The sequence below is a fragment of the Rhinolophus sinicus genome, linkage group LG05 (assembly GCF_036562045.2).
Source record: "Rhinolophus sinicus isolate RSC01 linkage group LG05, ASM3656204v1, whole genome shotgun sequence".
Taxonomy (NCBI): domain Eukaryota; kingdom Metazoa; phylum Chordata; class Mammalia; order Chiroptera; family Rhinolophidae; genus Rhinolophus; species Rhinolophus sinicus.
This window is the reverse complement of record NC_133755.1, coordinates 183,653,190-183,680,972: the sequence shown is the minus strand read 5'-3', so window position 1 is coordinate 183,680,972 and position 27,783 is coordinate 183,653,190. Positions and strand designations below refer to the sequence as shown.

The following is a 27,783-nucleotide window of genomic DNA, read 5'->3' as shown; positions in this document are numbered from 1 at the left end:
GCGTGACCGACGGGCCGCCCGCCGCCGGCGCCTATAAAGCCCGCGCGGCCAGTGCGCCCGCCCCGCCCGCGCGCTCCGTCCGAGGTCCGGTGCCTCCTGCCCGCGGCGATCGCCCAGCTTCTCACGTGCGGTAAGGGCTTTGCAAAGGGCACCTCCCTTCCCAGTGTAGCTCGTGGGAGCGGCCGATCTGATTTCCAGCAGCGGGGAGACGCGAGTGTAGGTTCGTAACTGGAGGTGGGGACACCTGTCAGCGACCGTCCCGCGCCGCGGGCTGCAGCGTCGGTGTGTGCGGAGCGCCCCTGGCGCCCGCGTGGCCGAGGGTCCCTGTGGTTTCCCGGGACCTGCCCGGGCCGTGCCCACTGCAGCGTCAACAGTTTACACACCGAAGTTTGTGACTGAGGGGCCGTGAGAAGGGAACTAGAGACACCGCTCCGGAGGGTGTGAGCGGATCGCGACGGTGGAGACCCCGCCGTCACCGTCCTAGGAGCCGGGGGCGCTTCTGTATGTGCTTAGTGCATAGAAGTAGCAGGGCCATGGAGAGCCTCCGGCTGCCTGGAGCCGCTGCCCGCACCGGTGGGGGATTGTCCTTGGAAGCCCACCTGGCAGTTAAGGGGCTGCTTTGTCTGGGTCCCGGGGGGGCAGTGGGAGCAGCACCGCCTTCAGTCATGTCACTTGGTGGAGGGAAAGTTGTTTTTGCTGTGAGTATGACTAGAAGTTCTCAGACATCCTGTGGTTCAGTCTTTGGAAATATCTCCTTTGAGGGAACAGCCATACGTGCTGCTGTCGCTGTGTGACAGTAGCCTACGGTGCCGGAGTGTCCTATGTGACACGACACCTGAGAAGGGCTGCAGTCTGACAGGCGGGTGTGCTGAGGCTGTGCCCACCATCCCGGGACTCTTGGTTCTGCCGTTTCTTCTTGGTCGTCATCGTCCCGTGAGATTAGATGGGACCCTCAGGCTCGCTTGGCGTGTGGCAGAGCACTGATGCTCTGTGACGCTTCTGCCTGTGGAGCCAGACGGTTTGCTTTGGTCAGAACAGAGCTCATTTACTCTGTGTAAGCCGACTGAGGGTGCTGGGCACCCAGAAAGGTCAAACTTGTAGTGTGGATGGAGCCTGCCTTGGCCAGAGCCAGCCGTCCTGCTGCCCATAGGGGACAGACGCAGGGAAAGGGACCCAGAGGTGCTTGCCCACTGCTCCCTGAGTGCCAGGCATTGTAAGTACCTGACACGTGTCCCCTCATGTACCTTAACCCTTTGAAGGCTCCTGTTACCATCCACACTGCTGTCACTGCCAGGACACTGCAGTCACGGGGGAGGCACTCCAGAGGGGGAGCCCGGCCCAGTGTGTGCACTGGCTGTGCTGATAAGCCCTCCACCTACCGGTACTAACTGGCTCGAGTTACTCCTCATAATGCCCCTGAGGGAGGTACTTAAACCAGTACTTTCCACTCTGCAGATGGGGAGACCAGCACAGAGAGGTTCGACGGGTGCCTGAGGCTGCACAGAGGCTGCCCCCAGAGGGCAGCCTCGAGTCCCATGGGCCTGGGGCTCCCTGGGCTGCCCAGAAAACAGCCAAGTGCTGGATTGATTGGGGGCAGACTGCACAGCGGTGTCTGGACCCTACGGAAGCCAGGGGGCCTGCAGTGCCCTTCTCTTCCTCTGGGGGGTGTCTCTCCCCGGGGAAGGCGACTTTTCAAGTTTACCAAATACTTCTTTTTAATTAGTTTCAGGAGTATAAAACAATGTAATAGTTAGATATTTATACCCCTCACAAAGTGATAACCCCCACCCCCAATCTACCCCTCGACACCGTATATACGTAGCTATTATAATTCCTGAACACTGCCATGTACACACCTGAAGCTGAACAACACTGAATGTCAAGTATAACTGAATATACGCACAGTCACAGGATGTGGACTACCAGATACTTCTGCAGAGGCAGAGTCCTTGCGCTTCTTCCGCACTGAGACCCTCACGAGCTGTGATCTCCTAAATGGGGCAGGAATCAGGGCTGGGGACAGCACGTGGCAGGGAGCTGGCTACCCACATGCTCAGTGGGGCTGAGGAAGCTGAGACCCCAGGAAGGCTCTGGCCCCACAGCGGTTAGCCGTGAGCAGCTGCCTAGAGCCGTGAGCAGCTGCCGGCCAGGTCTGCTGGCTGGGTCTAGCCTGTGCTGAGGCAGCCAACTGCTTTCCCCAGAACGGAAAGCAGGCCTGCGGAGGAGCCCAGCTGAGTGAAGATGACATCTAAATACAATGGAACCAAACTAAATTCATTTCTCTCACGTACATGTCCTTCTTGTTCTATTTAGTTACGTTATGCACAACTTCTTCTTTTCTTGGCTATTTACACACAAAAAGCCTCCCAGGTTAGTTTCAACACTGGTGTTTCTCTACATTCCAGCTACCTGGGTTCAGGTCGTGCCACACTTCTCCTCAGCTTTGCTTGGGGAGAGCTGTGACCTCTGCAGTCCCCCACTTGCCCCCCGCAAAGTGGAGATGATAAGGACAGAATTACCTCCTGGGTCATGCTGAGGGGCCAGTCACATGAATATTTAGCGTGTGATTGGCACAGAGGTCGTCAACAAATACTCGTAGAAAGTATTAAAAAATAGTTAGAAACGTCCCATTTGAAAAGCGCATTGCTTATGCAGCTTTTATTTCCCCCAAACCCATCTGTTACAGCTTTATATACAAATGCTTTTAAACGGTCGTGTGAGTAAAAGCTCCAGTCTCCACTGGAGCTGCAGTGTCCTCGTGACTGACAGTCTCCACCTTGTTCCCAGGGGTCGGGGCTGAGAGGCGGGATGCTCTGGTTGCTGGTCCTGCCGGTCCTGGTGGCCTCCTGTGGCGCTCATGGTGAGTGGACAAGGCCTCCGGCCACCTGGCTTTGGGGTGTGGGTCGCATGAAGGATGAGGGGCCAAGGTGATGTTGGTGGCTGGAGGTTCTCACCTCTGAGCCCCCCTTAACTTGTTTTAAACAAATATTTGTTTATATCTGAGTCTATGTAACAGGAAATGATTTCTTTTAGAAAATCCAGGTATTAGAGAAAAATACCTTCCCACCTAGAGACACCACATTTTTCCGGGCACATTTTGGCCTTTTTTCTACATGCTGTATCTCCAGCACTGGAAGTATTGGGTATTTTATAACTTTGTTTCTTTCCACTTTTTTCCTACTTAAAAATATAGCATCAATATTTTCCCATGTGTTTATTCTTTTATAGCATGATGTTTAAGGACCATACAATAGTCCATCAGAAGAGACGCTCTACTTTTCTAGGCCAATTCCCACTTACATTATTACTTTATTTTCATAGTGTAGATGATGCCAAAGGAATATGCCTGTAACTAGATCTTCACTAGCATCTCTGACGAGATCGTCAGGATGAGTTCCAAAAGCAAAATTGCTGAGTCAAAGGTTGTCATTATTTTAAGGATTTGGGGTCCATTGCCAAATGGCTCTGTCGAAGGTGGTGGCGTTCAGACTTCCCTCAGCAACACTATGTGTCATAATGTTTTATTTTGCTAAATATTGGATGAAAGGTCGTGCTTTGTTTAAACTTTCTGTTCAGTAAATTATCTTACATTAGTGAAACGGTTATGATTTTGGTGAGGTCTGATCACTTTTGTCCCCAGCAGTTTAGATGGTGACTTAAAGCCATTCACTTATAGGCTCGAAACCCATCACCATTCCAGGGCCTTGCCTGTAGTGTCTCTGTTACAAGTGGGAGAATGTGTTCCTACAAAATGAAATATAGCGACATGATTTGCTTAACTCCGAAGGTCTCAATAAGAAAGCAGCGTGCAATTCAGCTACTTTCTGAAAACCCATGGCTACCAAGGCTAAGATGCACTTCTTTTCCACGAATTTTTTTTTCTGGCAGTTGAATGGTGGAGACAGGGTCACTCGTAAGCCCCGGTCTGGGGTGGAAGGACAGGTCTGGGCAGCAGCTCAGAGTCCTGCTCGGGGACCGGATCTGGGACGGGTGGCGGGAGGTCATCAGGGCCCTGCTTCCTGCCCGGAGTCTCGCTGTGGGAAGGGTCAGCGGACCTGACTCAGCGCAGGGCGGCGCAGTTGGTTACCTGGTTGGTTACATTGTAGCAGCCGCTGTTTTGGGGCCCACACCAGGGGTTGCAGCCTGCGGGGAGAGGATGGCGTGTTCACCCAGGATATTGCGGCGCCCCAGCTGCGGGGAAGGGGGCGGTGGGCTGCGGGGCGGCCTCACTAACCCACCAGCGCGAGAGTCACGTTTGCGGGGACTGCGCGCTGCGCCGCCCTGCTCTGCTCTCTCCCCACGCAGCCGGCGACCCGGGCGAGGACACCGCCTTCGACCTGTTCGGCATCAGCAACATAAACCGGAGGACCATCGGGGCCAAGCAGTTCCGCGGGCCCGACCCGCGCGCCCCCGCCTACCGCTTCCTGCGCTTCGACTACATCCCGCCCGTGGGCGCCGCCGCGCTCAGCCGCATCGCCCGGGCCATGCGGGCCAAGGAGGGCTTCTTCCTGACGGCCAGCCTCAAGCAGGACCGCGGGTCGCGGGGCACGCTGCTGGCCCTGGACGGCCCCGGCGCCGCCCGCAGGCAGTTCGAGATCGTGTCCAACGGCCCGGCCGACACGCTGGACCTCACCTACTGGGTGGACGGCGCCCAGCACGTCGTGTCCCTGGAGGACGTGGGTCTGGCTGACGCCCAGTGGAAGAATGTCACCGTGCAGGTGACAGGCGACACCTTCAGCTTGTACGTGGGCTGCGACCTGATCGACAGCTTCACTCTGGACGAGCCCTTCTATGAGCAGCTGGACACGGAGAAGAGCCGGATGTACGTGGCCAAGGGCTCTGTTCGCGAGAGTCACTTCCGGGTGCGTAGACCAGGGACACCGGGGACACCGGCAAGGCCTGGGAAGGAGCCTCCGGACGGCGGGGCGACGGGGCGTCCCGCGGGGGGCTGCACACACAGCCACTGGCACCGCCGATGTCACAGGGCACGTGCACACACACGTGCACACGCAGCACACACTTTCTAAACCGGGAACAGGCAGAGCGAGTTGTCACAGGGGCACCTTCTCACCTGCACAAACAGTCACCCATTACCAGAGTGAAGGTCAATTTGATGATCGGGTGTGAACCCCATTCTGACGTTTGTGCAACCCCAGGCTGACTTAGGACCAGAACCCACTCCCAGACTCCGGCTTCTTATTGAGGTGATGGGAGAACAAACGAACGATGCTATTTCTAAGGAAAGGCTATTGATTTAGGAGGGAATAGTTCCATCTTCATCTTATTAAAATATTTTCTGGAGGAGGATCTTTCTAAAACCACACGCGTTAAGAAACTACAATGGAGTGTGGATACAGCGTTCTCTCCCAGATATGTGGGTAATCTTTGGAAATAAGCATATGTTTTACTTGCGTAAAAGGCCTGGAGATATCTGACTTGTTATCAGATTAATCTCTGAGGGCTCCCAGGAGGCTCCGGTGGCCACAGATGCTGGCGAGCAGCCCGCTGTGACCAGCATTGCACTCATGCTGGGGAAGGACGGCTCTTTCAGCCTGTTGTCTGCATCTAGGGTTGGACCAATGCGTGTTTCCAAGACCTGGGCCCAAATGCCAGAACACTGGCAACGACCAGGGTGCCCTGCGAGGAAAGCACAGCCTAGAATGCCCACCTGAGTGTTCAGGGGGCAGATTTACCCTCTTTTGGGGCCACCCTCATTCTTCTGTGTGCAGCACTTGCTTCTTATGTCTGTGTCATGCCTAAGAACGTCTCAGAAAAGACATGTACAGGACAAGCCATTTTAAAGAGATTTCAAGCCTACTGAGTATAAAACCATAGCAGAAGTCGTTGCCACCATTTCAATATTACATCTTGTATCTTTAAAATGTCACTGAGCTTGGCATCAAACGTTAGATGTCGACCCATCGCTCTGATTCTCTCCTCGTGTCTCTTTACAGGGCTTGCTTCAGAATGTCTACTTAGTTTTTGAAAATGCTGTGGAAGACGTTCTAAGCAAGTTAGGTTGCCAGCAAAACCAGGGAGGTAGGTGTGTTTTAAATGATGTTTTTCCTGGTTAATTTCCTATTTTGGATAGATTTCTGCTATGGGTTTGTGCATGTGTGTGCGTGTGTGTGTGTGTGTGTGTGAGAATGTGGGCTGTGGGGATTTAAATAGAAATATTTGAATCAAGCGCCACCATTGTCTGTGAGTGAGTTGGCACGTCAATTTAAACATGTTGATATCTCAAAATGATAAATGTGTTGAAGGATTAATTTTGAATAAATTTTAATCCAAATAAATCCATTTACAAGCCCAAAACCAAATCACTGGCATTTTCTCATGTTTTTAAATACACGCCAATTTTCTAGTCTATTACTGTGTGAACACTCCACACATCCGCTTAATAAGCTGACACCCCACACGTCCGTCAAGCTTGTTTATGGACGTTTTCTCGCCCCATCTGTAGTGTGGATTCAGACCTGTGATGGGAGCTACGGGATCCCACATGGTCTGTTAGTTACATTTTAAATTCACGTCCAGTGAGAATTTGGCAACTTTTTCATGAGAATTTAGTTGATTTAGTGGCCGGGTTCTTCAAATGTCCTTTGATCTTCTAAATACCTGTATGACTTGGGTGCTTGTCTTTGCTCATCTGAGAGAGAAAGGAGCTGAGGTGCAGGGAGGTCCCATTAATTGCAGGTGTAACCACCTGCGAGCAGCCAAGCTGCTACCCACCCGGTCTGACAGGCCCCAAAGAAAAGTCTCTTATCTGCTACGTGCCTCATTCTCATTAAGCTCACGTCTTCATGTCAATCCTAAGTCATGACAAATATAAGTTGTTCTTTCTGGATGGAAACGTCCAGACTGCAGACACACTGGGCAGGTGTCCAGCCCCTCGGCTCCGCTCGGTCCAGAGTGATGACTGAGGTGTCTTTCAGTCTAAGGCCACCCACCTGTCCCCCTGGACAGTTCTCAGATGTTGAAGTACCAGGCAGGGTGACAAGGAAGCAAACTAGTGATTTTTGGCCAGACTGGAGGGAAGAGAGGTTTTTAGTGCCTCCTGTGACACTTATTCTCAATTCCGAACTCTCGTGGGCCGGGTCCCTGCGGCTCACGACCAAACCTCCTCCTGTGTGTCCAGCTCTGGCTAACATGCCAACATTCGTCCTCTTTTTCGGGGGTGGGGTCATTAAAGAAGCAAAAGTCCTGGCATGGCTAAGACCCGACACTAACTCCGCCAGATAGGCTCCCGAGGACACAGAACGGAGGGGACGGCTTGTGGGGTCCCTGACGGAAGACAGCCTTGCTGGATGGAAATGAAAGCTGACCCTCATTCGAGCCGTCCTCTCTGGTAGGCGGCACGTCACTGTGACAAAGGAAAGGACAGGGAGACGTTTCACCCTCGAAGGAAGGAGAATGGCAGTTGCTCTAACGCGAGCCCCAACCCCAGCCCCCACTGTGCCTTCCCTGGGGGCGCTGGTGCCACAGTGACAGTACCTGTCCGGTGGGGGTGGGGTGCAGGCCCATCCTAAACCAGGCACTGACGTCCCGGTGTCTCGCGGACGGCAGCATTAGCTTCAGTCTCTACGGTTACCAGTAGGTGTGAGTTTTATGGTTTTGTGAGGTGATAGGTCTAGTGGGTGTGAGCAAGCCCCCGGATCAGAGAGACGTGTGACAAAGATTTATAACCAAGTACTAGCAGCTCAATAACGGCCCGGCAGACACAATTGCACATTTACAAGTCACGGGTCAACCTTGGAATGTGACAGAAATGAAGCATTTGAAACGTGACGCCACTGCAGAGTGGACGCTAGGCTGGGCTGTGGCTGCAGAGACGCCCGGGCCTGGGCACAGCCACACCTAAGCCAGCACCATCTGAGGGTGGCCCTGCTTCGGCACTTGCTCAGATTGGTTTGTGTTTTGTGTCATAGACACACAAGCCCTGGGGACGAGGACCTCAGAGCAACTGCTATTTCCAGGGCTGAGAAGAGAGTCTCTGGGTTGGGACCCTGTGGGAGGGAGTCTGCCTTTCCCTCCAGGGTCACGGCAGACACGTGACGAGAGTGTCAGGGAAAAGGAAGGTGGAGTCGGGACAGAATCACTTATTTAGCATGTGGACATCTGAACTGGGCTTAATGCAGAACAAGCAGACGAAAGCAAAGGTGTTTCAGGTGGAAAATGAGACGGATGCGGAGTTGAGAGGTGCTGTCAGAACTCAGGCTTGGAAAGCATTTGGGGGAGGGCAGGAGCTGCCAGGAAAGGGGGTGTTCTCCTCTGCTCCCTTTGCACAGGAAGCAGCTGCTGGGGCCCCGAGGGACAGACGAGGGACGCGGGACGAGGGACGTGCTGCCCGGGCCGCCACGTGCGCCTGCTCCTAGGCCACAGCTCTGTTGGCCCTGAACGCTGACTTAGTGGGGCCATGAGTGGGGAAGAGCCCCTGCTAAACACACAGGACCCAGTTGTCTCTGTGGCTCCTTGTGCGAGGGACGAGCCTGCCACAGCGACACAGCAGACCCGCCTGCCCTTTGGGCAACGGGCATGGCCGGGCTGTGCCCAGGGGCGACGTCTGATCGCTGCCCTCTGCTTCCCCTCAGCCGAAGCCAACGCCATCAGTGAAGACACGGACACCCTGCACCTCAGCCCGCCTGTCACCGTTGTCACCGGGCATGTGGGCCAGGGCGCAGAGCAGAGGCCAGGCGTGTGCGAGCGCTCCTGTGAGGAGCTGGGCAGCATGGTCAGCGAGCTGTCGGGGCTGCGTGTCATCGTCAACCAGCTGCATGACAACCTGAGGAAAGTGGTGGGTGCCAGGCCGAGGTGGCCCACACACGCGTCCCACCCCCCAACTCGCGTCCCACCCCCCAACTCGCGTCCCACCCCCCAACTCGCATCCCACCCCCAACTCACGTCCCACCCCCAACTCACATCCCCCCAACTCACATCCCACCCCCAACTCCCCCACCCCCCAACTCGCCCCACCCCCCAACTCATCCCACCCCCAACTCACATCCCACCCCCAACTCACATCCCACCCCCAACTCACATCCCACCCCCAACTCGCATCCCACCCCCCAACTCGCGTCCCACCCCCCAACTCGCATCCCACCTCGCCAACCCCTGGCTGGTCTGCGACATGTGGCAGGATGGCCATGGCAGGTCTTCGGGATGTTTGTTCAAAGTGCAGGGTGGGTACACAGAGGAGGGATTCAGAGTGACAGACGTGGTCATGGCGACACTGTCTCCAAAACGGGTTCTCAGCTTGGGGACATTCGTCTCTGCAGTAAGTCAGGGTCATACACACAGAGGGAGATGCTTCTATCTAGAGGCTGAAGTGTGGTGACGGAGAGCCACAGTGGCCTGGCCTGTCCCTAAAGGTGTGACATGACCACAGCCACGTGTGATTTCATCTTCACAGCACATCAGGGCCGAGAGAACAGCGTCTCAAAGGCTGTAGAACTTGTGATTGAAAGTTTAGAGAGAGGTTTCCAACAATATGGACGTCCTCCAGCTGTGTTTTCCTGCAACCTCCATGTAGGAAGTGACTGTAGCTTGTGGTTCCACCATGTGCATGGCACTGAGGCAGGGATGGGGACAGGAGTGAGGGCAGTGCCGGTCTGTGCCCAGTGCTCAATGACCCCTGTGGGGTGCCCGTGTCTGCGGGGGAGAAGGGACTCCCAAATCCTCAGGTCTGATAGCAGCGATCTCTGCTTTGGGAACAACCTTCATACGGGACAGAAGCTTCCTCCTGACAGTTGATCAGGTGGCATGCCCCCCACTGGGCTGCCTCGGCCTGGCTGACATGGCCGTGGCAGTCCCTGGTGGTCTTGCAGCCAGCACAGGACAGAGTGGTGGGAGGGGCAGGGACCTCAGGCGCCGCAGCTTCTCACCCTCAGACTGAGATGAGCTTCAGGACACGTTTCCTTAACCTGGACTCGGGGCTTAAGGGAATTTGTGAGCTCCCTGCAATTGCACAGAAGAGCAGATGGGTGTGTTTCGGAGTGGTTTGTGCAAGAGACGGTCCGTATCTTCCACCCGATTCTCAGAGGGCTTGTTACCCCCAAATCAGAAGCCGCCACTACCATGTTTCCACGAAAATAAGACCTAGCTGGACCATCAGCTCTAATGCATCTTTTGGAGAAAAAATTAATATAAGACCCAGTCTTATTTTAATGTAAGACCTGGTATTTTATATTGTATTATATTATGTTATGTTATATTATATATTATATTATATTCCAGGTCTTATATTAAAATAAGACCGGGTCATATTAATTTTTGCTCCAAGAGACGCATTAGAGCCGATGGTCTGGCTAGGTCTTATTTTCAGGGAAACACAGCAGGGGAAATGTACCCACTTACCATGAGCAGGAGCCGGGAGCTGGGAGAGAGAAGGTGAACAGCACATGTGTTTAGGGGATGAGCCTTCTAATTGTCATGTATTTGATTTTTTTAAAACTTTGTATCTTCCCCCACAAACAGCAAGGATCATGTCTGTGTCGTTTATCAGTGGGATGAACTCATGAAGGGAAGTGTAGTTTCAGCCGCAGTTGGCTGGCGGGGGGCGGTCCCCCTGTCCCACCGTCTAGCACCACCAGGCGGCTTCGTTCCCTGATGCGTGATCGACCTCAGGGATGGGCTGCATTAAGCAAACATGCAGAGGCAGCGAACGTTCAGGGCACATGTGGATGCGGACTTCAGGGCTGAGTGGGAGAAGGGACGTTCTCATCGCGAGCAGTGACCGAACGCGTGGTTTCTTGTCTGAACTCACCCCACCTCGATTTTCCAGTCTAATGATAACCAGTTTCTGTGGGAGCTCATCGGTGGCCCCCCGAAGACGAGGAACGTGTCAGCTTGCTGGCAGGACGGCCGTTTCTTTGCGGAAAATGAAACCTGGGTGGTGGACAGCTGTACCAAGTGTACCTGCAAGGTGAGACCCAGCAGCCCTGCTCCCTGCAGAGCGTCATTGTCCCTCAGCCGCCATCGAGCTTCCAGCACGTCGCGGTTGCCAGGAGACCGTGTGGTCCATGGCTGACCGTAAGGAATGTAGGGAAGCCCCAGTGCAGGAGCCGCTGTGCTTTGCACACACACCCACATCCAGGGAGGTGAAGTGACACGGCCAGAGTCACCCAGGTGGTCACAGCTGGGACCGAGCTGGCCGGGTATCCCTCTAGTTTGTGTTTAGTTCCATTCAGTTCTTTGAGGGATGTGAGACTCAGCGGAGACCTGGGGATGGCATGTCACTGCCCACCACATGGCAGATGGGTCACTTGTTTCTTCTCTGTATTTCCGGTCACTCGGTCTCCATTGGTGATGGCCTCAGACATCAGACAATAGCAGCTGGCCCCGCCGTCCCTTCTCCCCTCCTGCCCAGAAGGTCTCTGTTGTGTTCTCATTGCTCAGTGATGGCAGAAGGAGGAAAGGGCGCGGAGAGCAGCTTGGGCTCTAAGGGGAGACGTGGTCGGAGCCTTCTGTGATGTGGGGAGCCGTGGACATTCCGGTGACCCTTTCCTAGTTAGCCTGGTACCAAGCTTTATTTTTTAACATGAGTGTTCCATGAATGCCTTTCTTTTCTTGTAGAAATTTAAAACTGTTTGCCACCAAATCTCCTGCCCGCCTGTGACCTGCGCCAACCCGTCCCTGGTGGAGGGTGAATGCTGTCCCTCCTGCTTCCACTGTAAGTGCCACCATCCCCAGCATCCCCACCACCGTCCCCAGCAGCCCTGCCACCTAGTCCTTATTGCTTCAACCTTCCTTGTTTCATCAGACAGGCTGAGGCTCAGACCAGTGAGAGCACATAGGGGACGTGCAGGAGAGCACAGGACTCCACCTTGTCCACTCACTGCTCACCGGGCACCACCCGGAAGCTCCGGCCGCCCTGGATTCGGGGGCCAGGGTTCTCGGGCCGGCCCGTCTCCTCTTGATGAGGGAGCTGAGCCCTGGGGGCCACTGGGACACACACACAGCCCTGACATTCGTCCCGAGAAAATACCCACCAGTGAGTCAGACACAGCTGGTGCTCTTGTGTGTTAGGATGAAGCGTGAGCCTTGCACACACCCTTTGGAAGGACGATAGTGCAGAATCCAATGGAAGCCAGAGCTCATCATCCAAGCAACGTGTTCTAGTCATAGAAATTCACTCCTGGGATCAGACACTGATGCAGGGAGGGCAGGACACGCACCCACAGCCTCAGGTCCCCACACGGCTGAGGCTCCTGCATCCTGAAGCCACCTGACACGAAAGCTTTGCTCAGGGCGTCTGCACTGACTCACCTGCTGCGGCTCAGTCTGGTGGAGGTCAGCTCCCGGCAGTGGTCAGCTCCCGGCAGTGGTCAGCTCCCGGCAGTGCGCCTGACCCTGCTGGGGCGCCCCAGGCCCTGCCACCGAGAAGCCCCCCTAGATCCTAGGACGGGGGGCACGGCACTGAGGCAGAGTGGCACAGGACAGGTCTCCTCAGCCATGCTTCTCTTTCTTCTTGCTTTCTGGGATGTTTAATCATTGAATTAAATTAATAGCATTGTTTATTATCCAAACATGACAGTACAGCACCTTTTACTATTTACCAGAGAGTCTCCTGCATTAAAGTCACTGTCTTTTCTCTCATGTAGGGACTGAATTAATTAACTGTGAAAATCTTACTCGCAGGGAATTGCTTTCTATGTAACTTGTCCCAATTTAAATTATTTGAAACTGAATTTAGTGACCTGTAATTCCTAGCAAAAATGGGCAGTTTTCGTTACCATGTATAAATCAGCAAATGGAAGTTAAATGGAAATCTTGACAACTGCAGTAAAGCTCGTGCAGCCCTGACGTGGCCTCCCACCCGCACTCCCAACACCAGCAGGGGCATGGCCCCCGGTGGCATCTGGGGCCGTCGCACACACCTCCCACTGAGGCCCAGCTGCGTCCAGCACAGGGCCTTCCTGGGGAGCAGCCCCTGAGCTCCCGCCTGGGTGCAGACATCGGGAATTCCTGCTGTTTGCCCTTGGGGCCAGTGCCCACCACCAGGGCGTCCCCTCCCTCGGAAGCTGACACCCAGCATCCCAAGGGCATGGGTCCTGTGGTGTGCCATGGGTCCATCCTGCGCCCATCACTGGTGGAGTCTTGACGGGGCCCCTGTGTCCCCTTCTGCAGCAGTGGACAGTGAGGAAGGCTGGTCCCCATGGGCAGAGTGGACAGAGTGCTCTGCCACCTGTGGGCCTGGCACCCAGCAGAGAGGGCGGTCATGTGACGTCACCAGCAACACCTGCTTGGGGCCGTCCATCCAGACACGGGCATGCAGCCTGGGCAAATGTGACAACCGCAGTGAGTGTCTGAGGCCACTCGGCCGTCCCCAAGCGGGTGGGTCTGCATCGCCCAGCTCTTGGTATTTGGGTTTACGAGGATGGGCTGCCCACTGCCCTTTCCGGGAGGCTGCTGGCTGCCTGGCACCCCCCTCCTCCCTCTGGCCCAGCGGCTGACACCCTGTGCTTTCTTCCATGTGCTAGTCCGGCAGGACGGCGGCTGGAGCCACTGGTCGCCTTGGTCATCCTGCTCCGTCACCTGTGGAGGCGGCAACATCACGCGCATCCGGCTGTGCAACTCGCCTGTGCCCCAGCTCGGGGGAAAGAGCTGCAAGGGCAGCGGCCGGGAGACCAGAGGCTGCCAGGGCGTCCCCTGCCCGAGTGAGTGGGGCCCAGGCACAGCCGGGTGGGCACGTGCAGGCAGCTGGGCCACTCACTTGTTCAGTCCCACGAAGGCCTGGGCGGGGCCTGAGCCTGAGGAGAGGCCGGACCTCGAGGCTGGCTGTGTCAGAGCAGACCGCCTGCGCTGGGCACGGCTCCGCCTGAGTCAGCTCAGCTCCACGAGGACCAACCAACAGTTAGGGGACCAGAGGCAGAGCCCTGGGGACCCTGTGAGCGCACCCGGACTGTGGGAGCAGTGCCTGTGCCAGAGGAGGTATCTCGGGGCGCCTCCCCGCGTCCAGGCGAGCAAGTGCAGCTCTGCAGAACACACGGGGGTGCCTTGCCAGGCCCTCTGTGGGGCCCTGGGTCCTGGGCTGTGCCGAGGCTCGGAGAAGAGGTGTTCAGGCCGGTCCTGCCACTCCTGGTGCCCGTGGCACGTGTGCTGAATGATGGCCATGGAAAACGGACCTTGCCATCACACTACCGCTCAGAGCAAGTGCCTCGTGCACGTGACAGGTGCACCAGCAGCCAGCAGCCCTGTCAGCGGTTCTCAGCCTCTGGACACACAGGTGGTGTGACCACTGGTCCCAGACGTAAAAACGACCAGCCAGGGTTCTGCATGTACCTCACCTCAGGTCTCAGGTCACGGAAGGGTTTCCTTACCCACTTTCCTGCCACGTTGGACACCGCCTCCCTCCCCCGCTCCGCCCCCTCAAGCCCCAGCACAGCAGTGCCATCCTGTTTCATGGCCCCCTCTCTCTCCCTGCAGTCGATGGTCGCTGGAGCCCCTGGTCCCCGTGGTCGGCCTGCACGGTCACCTGTGCTGGAGGGATCCGAGAGCGGACGCGTGTCTGCAACAGCCCCGAGCCCCAGTACGGAGGGAAGGCCTGCATGGGGGACGTCACGGAGCATCAGATGTGCAACAGGAGAAGCTGCCCCCTCGGTGGGTGTGCACGCAGCACGTGCCACTGCCTGAGGCTGCAGCCAGGGTGGCGTGGCCGTGACCGCTGGCTCTGTGTTTGGATTGAAAATTCAAAATACACAGAAAACACAGAAAAGAAAAACCAGTTCTGGGCACACAGCGGTACCTGCTTTTAACATTCGTGCTGTGTTCTGCCAGCATTTTCACGTAAAAACAGACACGCAGTGCAGTGTGGAACCCTGGACGTAACAGCTGTCGTTACTGAAACGGGCCCACTGCCGCGTTTTCGCCACCTCGCAGCGTGTTCTCGGGGATGGCAGCGTTAGGTGGCTGTGCAGTGTGACACCACACACACGTCACCGGCATAGCCTGGCTGGCTCCGCCTCACTGCACTGAAGCAGGTGTCTGACAGCACACACGTGTGCCTGCCCTGCGAGCCCACTTCTGCCCGCGTAGTGGCGGCTCCTGGCCGCTGTCCTGACCCCTCTGTTCCCTCCCCGCAGACGGCTGCCTGTCCAACCCCTGCTTCCCCGGAGCCCAGTGCAGCAGCTTCCCCGATGGGTCCTGGTCCTGCGGCTCCTGCCCGGTGGGCTTCCTGGGCAACGGCACCCACTGCGAGGACCTGGACGAGGTGGGTGCCTTGCCTGGGAGAGGGCACCCCAGGATGTGTGGGGGTGGGCACAGGCTCACCTCTGCTTGTCCCCACAGTGTGCTGTGGTCACCGACGTCTGCTTCTCGACCAGCAAGTCAAACCGCTGTGTCAACACCAACCCTGGGTTCCACTGCCTGCCGTGCCCACCTCGCTACAAAGGGAGCCAGCCCTTCAGCGTGGGCCTGGAGGCGGCCAGGACGGAAAAGCAGGTGCGCTGCTCTTGGTGTTCCTGTCAGGCTTTTAGGCTTTCATGCAGTCTGGCCAGGACCTGGCAAAATGGGATGGGGGAGAGGAGAAAGGGCCACACGCTGGGAAGACCTCAGGAGCTGCTTCCTGTTGTGGCAGCTGGGGGCCGGGCCTCTGCCACCAGCCCTCCCATGGGTGGTGGCCCCACACACAGGCCTTAGCACAGAAAACTGGAGCTGAGTGTCCCTGCGACGGGCCCATGAGGACCAGGGTCGGCAGCATCATGGGCACCTGCAGGCTCGGGTGCGTGTGGGCAGCTTTCAGTGGAGCCACTGAGGGACCTCAGACCTCTTCCTGAAGGGACGAAGTCCGGAGCTTCTGGAGGCTGGCTCGGCAGCTGCCATCTCTGCAGCAGCCCTAGGGAGGGGACCCTGCAGCCCTGCCGGGGCCCTCCCGAGACGCTGGGTCTCAGCATGCGTCCTAACCGGCCCTTCGTGCATCCCTAGGTGTGTGAGCCTGAGAACCCATGCAAGGACAAGACCCACAGCTGCCACAAGCACGCAGACTGCATCTACCTGGGCCACTTCAGCGACCCCATGTACAAGTGTGAGTGCCAGACGGGCTACGCGGGCGACGGGCTCATCTGTGGGGAGGACTCGGACCTGGACGGCTGGCCCAACAAGAACCTGGTGTGTGCCACCAATGCCACCTACCACTGCGTCAAGGTGAGGACAGGTGTGCAGCTCCATTCAGGGCCAGTGGCCATGCGGAGGTGGTTGATTGGCGTGGCGTGGGGAGCCCCAGACCATTCCCAGCTGCGTCCTACACTCTACATGGGTTTCCTTTCTGGAGACAATACACACACTCGTGGGGATGAGGGGACCTGGGTGTGGCGTCCCCCGGGCCATCAGCCAGCTTCCGTGATGGGCTTCTATCATCAGGGTGATAGAAACCCGCCAGGTCCCCAGCCCGGAGGTCCCCAGGAAGGGTACTCGTTGATGTGACTGTGGACAGGTGTCCGTTAGGGGTCAGCGGCCACCCGGCCATGGTGGCATGGACAGTGTTGTGTGTGACACTAGGACTGCACTGCTATACGGACCTATTATGTTTTTCGTTTTTCTGCGATTTTATATAGGAATTTAATAACTTCAAAAATGACATTTCACAATTCCCATCTATACATGTAATTTATGAGGACAATTAGATGCAACAGTGACACTTGGACTGAGAGGGTCCTTATGTATGTGCTGCAAAGGTGTCCTCAGGGCCTGTCCCCACATCCTCATGTGCTGCTGTTGAAACTGAGCCCCACGTGTGGCCCCAGTACCAGCTTCTGAGGAGACGTGGGCCGTGCCGAGTGCATGCAGAGGCCACCGGCCAGCCCCTGCGGTGCCCGTGTCACCGTGCCTGGAACACCGGCTTTCCCGTCTCCTGCTTCTGGTACTTACAGCTCCCTCCCGCCGTTGGTGTCTGAATTTTAACTGAGTTGGACTGAGAGGCAAGTGGCCTGCCTACCAGGAAGAGCTGAGCCGGGGGTGATGTGGGGCCTGACGCAGTTCCTGAGCAGGTCGCTGCCCCTCCTGCTGACGAGGTCACAGGTCCAGGAGCCCCGGCTGCTGGTGTGGAGCTGGAGGGAGGGGCCCCTGAGGCTGTGTCTGCCCGTGTCCCTGGCAGCAGCGGTCCCTTTCTCTCCTGTGTCCTCCCTGTTGGGCAGCTCAGGGATCCTGGGCTCGGGACGTACTTCTTTTGTCTCGGTGCCCTGGGAGTGGTGACGTGATTTCCAGGGCTGCCCTCGAAAGGAAAGCAGGTGCCTGTGGCGTCGCTGTGCGTCTCTTCCTTCCCTGCGCCCCGTTGGGACGGATGTGTGAGCCTGATGTCTCAGTCCATCCTCAGGCTTCACTGCCTGCCTTCCAGAACGCAGACTCTTAGGGGCGTCTTTGTCACTGGCCACTTCCTCTGATTCCAGGACAACTGCCCCCTCTTGCCCAATTCCGGGCAAGAGGACTTTGACAAGGACGGCGTCGGCGATGCCTGTGACAGCGACGATGACAATGACGGCGTCAGTGATGAGAAGGTCAGAGGCTGTGCCATCTGAGCCCCTGCTCTGGGTTTTGGGGCTGGAAAGGGCAGATTGTCGGGGACAGCACTCCTGCCGCAGTAAATTCAGTCACTGATACACATGCCTGTTGTTTACAAATGCAAGTGGACCACGTAGCACGTGCAGCCGTCTGGGTGCTCTGCTAGAATCATTTTTAATAGTTTAGTGCATGCTAATTGCCTAACAGGGACGTGTCTGCCACCTTGGGATGGGCGGGACTGTGCCTGCAGGACCGGTACACTTGCGTCGCCGTTTCCTGAGGCGACTGCGGAACAAACGACCTGCCATCCGTGCACAATACAGCACCGGCAGGACACAGCACATACATTTTTACTCACAGCTTTACCACCTCTGACTGTCACTGATCCGCTGATTGATGGATCCACTTGACATTTCCATATCTTCACCACGAGGTGCAGGCAATGTTATGTCAGCTGTAGGAGCGTCCTGACGGGGCAGGTGCCTGTGTGACTTACAATGAATTGAGCCGGGTGTCCGGCGGGGCTCACTGGGCGTGCTCACACTCTCCCTGCTTCCTGCTAGGACAACTGCCAGCTTCTCTTCAACCCCCGTCAGTTCGACTACGACAAAGACGAGGTTGGGGACCGCTGTGACAACTGCCCGTACGTGCACAACCCCGCCCAGATCGACACAGACCACAACGGCGAGGGTGACGCGTGCTCCGTGGACATCGACGGGGACGGTCAGTGACAGGAGGGTTTGAGGTCACGGTCAGGCGGGCCTGTGGCTCTGTGTCCCCCTCAGGACTGCCTGTGCAGGCTCAGCCTCATCTGGGCCCTGACGTAAGATGACGTGGCTCGTGCTGCATTCCCAGGAGCCGGCCTCTCCGAGGGCAGCGGACGGGGTGGCCAGCCTCGGGACCGCCCTTGGGAAGGTGCAGATTTGTCATGTTCCTTTCTCTGGCTGGCTCTTGGCACAGCCCCTGGGGCCCAGCGTGGCACCTTCCTTAAGGAACCACCCATCCCAGGCCTCTCTCCTCACCCAGCTGCTTCTGAGAAAGGTCTGATGTCCGCATTTGCCTCTGTCCTGGGATGTACGCGTTCAGGCCCTTATTTCTCTCCATTCACTGAGTCATGCATTGCAAAGCTCCCCCAAGTTCCAGGTACCCGCAGACGGGAACCTCTGGCCCCAATAGGCCCCCCTTTAACCTGAGATCCCAGTGCCCCCAGGACAGCCGCCAGCATGCTGGCCCCTAGGGCTTTGGCCACTGGGCTTCTCCTCCACACCCGGTGTCTGTGACGTGCCAATGCCCTGCGTTTCTTCAGGGTCCTTTCTCACCCGCCCTGGACCCAGGCTGCCCCTCCCCCCAGACCCACCTGGCCAGGACAAGCCAGATGCCCTGCCTCACCTCCATACTTTCCCTGACTCCCTACTTTGTGATGTTGCCACGTGTGCCTGGTCACTGACAGCCATGGCGCTGAGGTCCAGGGTTCAGTCATGTTTTTTCATGATTCTAATCTTGATGAAATTCATGATTTATTTTCAGGTTTCTTAAAACAGGGTATCACACCTAAAAACACAATCGATCTCTGCCCTTGTTCCTTTCCCCTAGTGTGGGGAATGGGTGACGGGGCTGAATAACCCGCAGTGAAGCAGTGCCCAGGCGCTCGGTGCATATCTTCTGAATGGATATTAGGGGACACACTCAGCGTAGTAGGCTCAGAGTGACCCTGTGATGACACATTCAACAACTCCCCTTGGGTGGCATTACCCAGAAACCTCCATGAGCTGGTTCCAGTTTAAACTAAGGGAATTTAAAGTTAATGAGAAATCTGACACATGTTCTTTCATGATCTAACGCTTTTCCCATTTTACCACATTCTTAGATCATTTTCTTTTAATAAAAGCTTGGCTGTAAGTTATTTGATGTGATAAGAAAGGCGATGTGCTGTTCCAAACTCAGCACATTTCCCTGTGTTCCCTTGGGATGCCTGCAGATGTCTTCAATGAGCGAGACAATTGTCCCTATGTCTACAATACTGACCAGAGAGACACCGACGGCGACGGCGTGGGAGATCACTGTGACAATTGCCCCCTGGTGCATAACCCTGACCAGGTAATGGGCGAGGCGCCGGGTCGGTGTGTCTGAGCAGGACGAGGGCTCGGGGGGCCTGATCGGCCATGGATACGTATGTCTCTCTGGCTTTCTGTTAGCTCTGCCAAGACATGACCACATAGGCTTTCCAGTAATTTTAACTGACCTCAGCTCTAAGCAGGACTCCATCTCAGTGGCGAAAGGCCAAGCGAGCAGTGGCCTTCGTCTCACTGTCTGAAGGGCGACTGTGTCTCCTTATAGTTGCCTCTGTCTTTCCCTGACACAATCAGAGGAATTGCTTTTTTCCCAGATGTGTCTTTGGGAGACGCAGCAAGAACAGAACATAGTGATACAGTTCACAGGACATGCCAGAGCCGATGATGTCTAAGGAATCGGGGGCTCGTACTGTCCCGTCTTCCCTACGTAAAGCAAGCCCCTGTAGAGAGGTCGCTGGGATGGAGATGCCAGTCCCAGCCCTGTCGTGTACAGACCGCGGTGTGGCCTCCGCGAGCACCTTTTGCTCGGCGAAGCGGCCACTCACATGTGGGACAGTCCAAACGTCCACAGGTGACTTGCTGTCTGGTGCCCATTCCCCTGGATGAATGCTCAACGCTGCCGTCCCTATGCTCTCTCTCCAGACCGACGTGGACAATGACCTCGTGGGTGACCAGTGTGACAACAACGAGGACATCGATGAGGACGGCCACCAGAACAACCAGGACAACTGTCCTTACATTTCCAACGCCAACCAGGCGGACCATGATGGCGACGGCAAGGGTGATGCCTGCGACTCTGACGACGACAATGATGGGGTGGCTGACGACAGGGACAACTGCCGGCTGGTCTTTAACCCTGACCAGGAGGACTCAGACGGTAGGTGACTGAAGGCGGGGGTGGGTCTGGGCCAGGGTGGAGGCGGGGCCGGGGTGGGGGCGGGGCCCAGGGCGGAGGCGGGGCTGGGCGGAGGCGGGGCTGGGTCGGGTCGGGGCCAGGGAATGGCGGAGGCGTGGCCGGGGCGGAGGCGTGGCCGGGGGGCGGGGCCAGGGAATGGCGGAGGCGTGGCCGGGGCGGAGGCGGGGCCGGGGCGGGGCGGGGCCAGGGAAGGGCGGAGGCGGGGTAGGGGCGGGGCCCGGGGCCTAGCGGTTTTCTCCGCCTCCCAGTGAGCAGAGATCTCGCTCAGTCTCTGCATAATTTTCAAAACTCTTGGCGATCTTTATGAAGAAACGCCAGTGACAGACAGGAAGAAGGAGAGACCCAGTGTGTTATGACAGTGAGGGGACAGAGAGGGTTTATTTCTTTAAGGGCAAAGCAAACCAAGTGGCGGGAATGGGAAATATGGCAAAGAGCCGTGTCCGGCAGTGGACGCGCTGAGCTGGGACCTGGGGTGGCGCCCGGGGTGGCAGCAGCCTTTCCTGCCGGAGTCAGCAGGTCGGCAGTGCACCTCTGGACGTCCTCGGGCTTCTGACCCCGGCCGTGACAGAGTGGCTTCCAGGTGGAGCCTGCTGAATGCAGGCACCGAGTGGGGGCACCGTCCTTCACACATGGGGACAGCGCGTCACTGGGTGTGTGAGCTCATGGCTAAGGAGCCATGAGCCGCGCTGATCCGAGGGCAGCCCTGGGCAGCCTCTGGCGAGCAGCAGGAGGGGTCTTCAGAGGACACGGTGTGTCTTGACGTGAGAAGGATGTGGTCAGCCCCACAGCCTCTCAGCTCGTGGAGAGGACTGTGGTCCCGGGGAGAGCTGGGCTGTTTGCCCAGGAAGGGACCTGGGGAGGAGAGGCCGACACACACAGCAGCCTCTCAGTGGTCTCATTTCCTTACACGTGAGTGAAGAAACTGGAATGTGTCTCACTGAACAGAGGGACATGTAGTGGCAGACTGAGGGGACGTCAGAGCTTTTTCTCCTTCTAAGGTGCTAGGCACTCAAATGGGCTAGTTTGGTAAACCGTGGCCCGCTGTGGGTTGTCATCATTTCCGTGGAAGGGGTGCTGTGAATGAAGGTACAGTGTGCACCTCCCCCAGTACCAGCCCCTCCCACCACTCCCACCACCTCACTGGAGAATCGGACAAGAAGCTTCCAAAAAGGGAGCCCAGATCTCCCTCGGGGGCATCCTCGCTAGTGTGAGAGTGCTGCTTGGAACGCCAAGTAGACTACAGGCAGGGCTGAGTACGAAAGGAAAAAACACACATTCTGAAAACATGGTGAAAAGCTGGAGGTCCCTCTGGATTGTTTGACAGCCACTCAGGTTCAGTACCCCCGTGTGAGTTCAGAGCGCGGTGGGAAATGGCTCCCAGGGGACGGTGACGACGGCAGGCTTCCTGCAGTATTTGTCAGCGGTGTTGTGAAGAGTCAGGACTCCTTGAGCATTGAAGCCAAGAGTTCTAGAGCTTATAGGCATCAATCCACCCAACACTGCAAGGCCCTTGCCCGTGGGTTTCAGAGAATCAGGTGCTAACTTTTCTCAGACACAGAACGGCCAATGGCAAGCCATCGCCTCTGTTCTCTTGTTTCTCCTCTTGCCCTTGGTGACAGGTGACGGGCGAGGAGATGCTTGCAAAGACGACTTTGACAATGACAGTGTCCTGGACATCGATGACGTGTGCCCTGAAAACAGCGCCATCAGTGAGACCGACTTCAGGAACTTCCAGATGGTGCACCTGGATCCCAAGGGCACCACACAAATCGACCCCAACTGGGTGATCCGCCATCAGGGCAAGGAGCTGGTGCAGACGGCGAACTCCGACCCTGGCATCGCTGTTGGTGAGCCTTCAGAGCACACACTTGGTGCACAGTGCCCACAAGCATGCGGCTGCTCTCTAAAGCCATGGGGCTGGCACGGGTGTGTCCTGGGAACCCCCATCCTCCCTTGGTCTGTGAAACCGTCTGCCCAAATATGCTTGACAGAACTTGGGGGAGCACGTGTGCTCACCAGCGTCCCAGAAATTTCATTTTCAGGGAGCCATCTTACCATACGAACTTGGTCTATAAGCATACATGATACAGGACAGCTCTGCAGTAAGTCGATCAATGAGGACCAGGAAGTTGAAATCCCATCCGGTACATTTCATTGATCCCACAGTAACTGGGCCTGAGTGGGTGGAGGAGGCGAGCAGCCCCTCCACTGAGCTGCGTTCGGTGTCCTGGGTGTCCCGTAAAGGCTGGTTGGGACTTACCCTTATGGCTGAATGTTCCGTCTGGCATCCAGGTTTCGATGAGTTTGGGTCTGTGGACTTCAGCGGCACGTTTTACGTCAACACCGACCGGGACGACGACTATGCAGGCTTTGTCTTCGGCTACCAGTCCAGCAGCCGCTTCTACGTGGTCATGTGGAAGCAGGTGACGCAGACCTACTGGGAAGACCAGCCCACCCGGGCCTACGGCTACTCAGGCGTGTCCCTCAAGGTGGTCAACTCCACCACGGGGACGGGCGAGCACCTGAGGAACGCTCTGTGGCACACCGGGAACACGGCGGGACAGGTGAGGCCAGGCGAGCGGGCGGCGGTGCCTTTGATGTGGCTTTGCAGCCGCCAGGCATTTTCAGGGCAGCAGTCCCAGCCCTTCTGAAGATACCACCAGCTTGGCTTCGTTAACCGTAACTCGTCACAGTGCTTGGGATGATCTTTTCCTGAGTCCGTCCCCCATGAAAGACGCCAGGCCTGGTGCTTGTAGAAACACAGTAGGCGATCCCCTTGCAAATGGAACACGTTTCTGTCCTCTTGTAGAGATAGGGAGAACTGCATGGCAGAAGCTTTGGGATTCGCCCGAGGTTGCAAGCTGAGCAAGCAGAGGATGCAGCATGGGAACCCATGAGTCTGTCTCTGGTTCCTGTGCTCTTGGCACCGAGCTGCTTGTTCCCTGTCACTGGTTTTGATCAACACTCGGCGTTTATACTATATGTATGAGTCATCCGGGCTGATTTGCAGTCATGTTGTCATTTCCCATTTGGTGTTGTCAAACTGGGTAAGACTTGCAGTGCCAATCGTTCTCAAGAGTGATGCTTTTCCCTCAGGTCCGCACATTATGGCACGACCCCAAAAATATTGGCTGGAAAGACTACACTGCATACAGGTGGCACCTTACCCACAGGCCGAAGACCGGTTACATACGGTGAGCGCAGCTCTGGCCACCGACATTTCTAACAAGCGGTTGTCACGTGAGGACGCCTTTGCCATGCATGGCCAGTTTGAACACAAACAGACTGATAAGCCAGAGTGAAGTCTATTAGCATGTTTTTGGGGTTTTTCTGCTTTAAGTGCCTTGTCTCTTCTGCCCTGCATCTTCTATTGCAAAGCACTTGGTTTATAAAAAACAAAACCAAAACTATTGAAGAGGAGAAAATGAAACTCATCATAGTAAAGTAACTTGGAGGATGACAGCGTGTCCTCCCGATGGATGCTCCAGGCATGGGGGGTAGGCAGCTGTTAAAATGACCTCATTCTTGCCACAATAGCGACTGCTGCATGTGGAGAACAGGTTCGTGTCGTTTCTGACATGTGGATGGCTGACTTTGAAATGCATCTTGGGAGAAAACTCACAAGTGTCATTAGTCTGACAGAATCTTGTTCTCTTGGCATGACAGCATTTGTGATGGATTTTGGATAAAAATATATGGACGATTTAAATTTAAGTTTTCTTGCAACATTAAACTTAGTTAATAAGAGTGGGATATAAGTGGGTGTGTAGTGTGTCCTGGCAGGTCACGTGCAGGTCTGAGCGGGGCGCTAACTGGTGGCCAGAGCGACGTTTCCACGGGGAGCGCCCCTGTTGGCGTGCATGTTCCCTCCTATGCGGGCATCCTCAGGCATGCAGTCCCTCCCTGGCCATCACGCAGCTCAGGTGGTGGGTGGGCACATGGCTGTCATGCCCATGACATGGAGGACACCATGTGGGGAGCCTGGTGCCCAGGCCGAGGGAGGGATACTGACTGCATGGAAGGGGACTAGAAAATGTCGCTCTTTGGTTGTCACAGGTGGATTCAGTGGTGAACCCCACACGGGTGGGGTTACAGGAGGAAGGGGGCTTGGGGACGAGGCTGTCATTGTTGGTGGCACTGCAAGGAGAAAGCTGACCTCCTGCTGCCGGTGAGCGGGCTTCACAGGCATCACCTTCTCTCCTTTCTCCTCTCCTTGTCCACAGTGTGTTAGTCCACGAGGGGAAGCAGGTCATGGCGGACTCAGGACCCATCTATGACCACACCTACGCTGGTGGGCGGCTGGGTCTGTTTGTCTTCTCTCAAGAAATGGTCTATTTCTCGGACCTCAAGTATGAATGCAGAGGTGAGTGTGGGAACAGCATCCAGGGGCAGCTGGCAGTCAGAATGGGGATGGCACACATGCTCCTTTCCCTTCACAAAAGCTGTACTTTCGGGCAATAAGCTGGTGGCCCATCCATGGCAGATGTTTTGTTTGGTCAGTTCAAGTTGCTTTTGGTTTGTCTGTTATATATTGTGGATGCCTTTGGTAGCACAGACACTTTCCAGTTATTCAGTCCCCACCGATCTTCACTGCACTCTGCCCTGTAGCTTCCTGCATTTTCTAGACTTTCAGGGCCGTAATGAAATTTTAGATTGTTAGCCTTGCAAAAAATGGAAGGAAGGAAGGATGAAAGGAAGGAAGGAAAAGAAAGAAAGAAAAGTAGGTAGATAGGTTGGTTCTCTTTAGTTACCTTTTTTTTTTTTTTTTTAAGATTTTATTGGGGAAGGGGAACAGGACTTTATTGGGGAACAGTGTGTACTTCCAGGCCTTTTTTCCAAGTCAAGTTGTTGTCCTTTCAATCTTAGCTGTGGAGGGTGTTGTTCAGCTTCAAGTTGTTGTCCTTTCAGTCTTAGTTGCGGAGGGTGCAGCTCAGCTCCAGGTCCAGTTGCCCATTGCTAGTTGCAGGGGGTGCAGCCACCATCCCTTGCGGGAGTCAAACCGGCAACCTTGTGGTTGAGAGGATGCCCTCCAACCAACTGAGCCATCTGGGAGCTCAGCAACAGCTCAGCTCAAGGTGTCGTGTTCAATCTTAGTTGCAGGGGGCAGAGCCCACCATCCCTTGTGGGACTCGAGGAATTGAACTGGCAACCTTGTGGTTGAGAGCCCACTGGCCCATGTGGGAATCGAACCAGCAGCCTTCGGAGTTAGGAGCATGGAGCTCTAACCGCCTGAGCCACCGGGCTGGCCCCTAGTTATCTTTTTATGTCAAAGCATCATAGACCTGGAAGGGAACTTGGCTCCTGTCTGGTCTAATTCCGTACCCTCTGGTAGACATGAAAATATCCCCCTTGTGCAGATGAGGTAATTCAAGTTCAAATATGTTTCTCAAAAGTCACACATTGAAAATCATGCATCAGGTAGAGATGCAGGGAACACAGAACATTGAATTATCTTCTCGTGTCTGGTGAAATTTTCTTTTCCCCCTGTTAGGTGACCTTTCATAACTTCCTTCCTTCCTCCCTCCCTCCATCCATCCATCCATCCATCCAACCACATTGTTGTTTTTCAATTAAAATAATATTTTAATTATTTTATAATGGTTGTATGTAAAACAATGAAACTGAACTCATGGCCCCATTATCCTAATTCTGTTTACTGTTTTGCAGATGTGTAAACAAGATTTGCTGCATTTCCAGCCACGTACTGTAGATGCTGTTACCTAGACACCTCAGTCCACCCTGGTACTTCCAGCTTCTCTCTCTCTAGCAGCACCTCCTGTCCTTGAACTTAACTTCCAGTGGTTCTTCACCTCCTGTCATCAACCCCAAGCCCAAGTGCCTTCAGAGGATAAATTTTAATGGGACCCAGAGATGAACATCCAACACACTGCAGGAAAATGTTTGCTGATACATGAGATTTTATGTGGAATGACAATTGACATGACATGACGTTGTTTCTTGTTTCTTTAAAAAGAATGACATTTACATATAAATTGTAATTACTTATTGTATTTATGTGTATATGGAGTTGAAGGGAATATTGTGCGTGACCATTCTCATAAGTTAAGCAGGAACATGTCACCACACTGTTGCCACTGCTCACAGTGGTCCCTGGTCTTGGGTCACAGCTGTTCTATAACACACAATCCTGTGAGGTCAACTCAAGGGAGAGGTGACGTCAGAGTCAGGAGGAGGTAGGAGGTAGCAGTCACGTGACGGAGGATGTCCCTTAACTACTTGGAACATTAAAACCGATTCTGAGAATAAATGAGGACCCCTCTCCCACCCCTTGTCCACTGAAGACCCTCCCCCTCAGCAGAGATGCATTTCTATCAGAGAAGGCATATTCCCGCTAAACAACTCCCACGTAGCTCAGACGTGGGCCTGGTGAAGCCTCACGTGTGATAGGTTAGCAGAGCGAAGTGCCGTCACTGCAGTTGGCCACACGTGCTGTTTGGTGCTGTTGTAGAGCTGACAGAACTCCTGGCCACTTGTCACTTGATTCTGCATTCTGGTCGCCAGAGCTGTGCTTGAGCTTCTTTCCCAGTGTCTGCTCCTGGAGACCAGACAAGCAGATGGATGAGGCGGCAAACACACTTTGGCATCTGAGTCCCTGTCTAGGCTTTGAAAGTGTGGGAAGTGGCTTCCGCCTAATGTGGTGACATGTTTCATTAAGGTTCCAGTTATAAATATCGTGTTAATATTTATTAAATGAATACAGAATGCAGTTCCATTCAACAATAACTTATTTTAAAAATGCCAAGGAACACGTGTAGTATAATTTCTAGATATACACATAACTAGCATATAATATAAAGATACAGTAACAGCAAAATATCTTCTTGTCAAAATATAAAGCTTTATAATTTATGTTGTCATGACAAAGCATGCTATAAAATGTAAGAGAATAAATAATAATGAAGAGTTTATAACGGAACCTTAATATATGCTGTTGCCTGTGACTTTAATCCCACACTTTTTATTGTTACGTATTTGCTGTACACAGGGTTTTAAAAACTTGGTTGATGAAAAGTCAGTGCTGTCTTGCCAGACCCACCCATCAGTCACATGGTCACAGACACAGGTTTGATTTATATTTTGCCGTAAGTCATGTGATCTTTCTGCAGGAAATATTACTATCACTCCACATAAGGGGTTTAAGCAGAGGATTTCGTCTTGTCTGTCTGATGTGAGCAAATCTTCCCTCCCTATTAATAGTGATTTCATTTTGTTGTCAAATAGAATACGCAGCCTTCATTTTAATGCTCACGTTTCATTTGATAAAGTTGTGTTTGTTGCTTC

At 55.0% G+C, this 27,783-nt stretch overlaps 1 protein-coding gene across 2 annotated transcripts; it reads left to right on the top strand.

Moving 5' to 3' along the window:
- On the top strand, positions 1–27,783 carry THBS2 (thrombospondin 2). Of its 2 annotated transcripts, none has more exons than XM_019717602.2 (22): positions 1–130; positions 2,788–2,860; positions 4,306–4,862; positions 5,955–6,039; positions 8,592–8,794; positions 10,781–10,921; positions 11,572–11,668; positions 13,126–13,296; positions 13,479–13,655; positions 14,425–14,598; positions 15,081–15,208; positions 15,286–15,438; positions 15,922–16,140; positions 17,382–17,489; positions 18,057–18,216; positions 19,472–19,590; positions 20,208–20,442; positions 22,101–22,328; positions 22,774–23,045; positions 23,578–23,675; positions 24,705–24,844; positions 26,149–27,783. In XM_019717602.2, the coding sequence occupies exons 2-22, from the start codon at positions 2,809–2,811 to the stop codon at positions 26,154–26,156; spliced, it is 3,525 nt and encodes a 1,174-aa protein (XP_019573161.1). In that variant the 5' UTR covers positions 1–130; positions 2,788–2,808; the 3' UTR covers positions 26,157–27,783. The 2 variants fall into 2 exon arrangements, with proteins under 2 accessions (XP_019573161.1, XP_019573162.1); XM_019717603.2 differs by having other exon boundaries at positions 102–220; positions 26,149–26,286.

Bases quoted from the DNA above. Each gene is read 5' to 3' on its own strand.
- THBS2 (XM_019717602.2), top strand. From the start codon at position 2,809: ATGCTCTGGTTGCTGGTCCTGCCGGTCCTGGTGGCCTCCTGTGGCGCT. The intron at 8,795-10,780 runs GTGGGTGCCAGG...TCGATTTTCCAG, and splicing joins ATGACAACCTGAGGAAAGTG to TCTAATGATAACCAGTTTCT. The intron at 10,922-11,571 runs GTGAGACCCAGC...CTTTTCTTGTAG, and splicing joins GTACCAAGTGTACCTGCAAG to AAATTTAAAACTGTTTGCCA.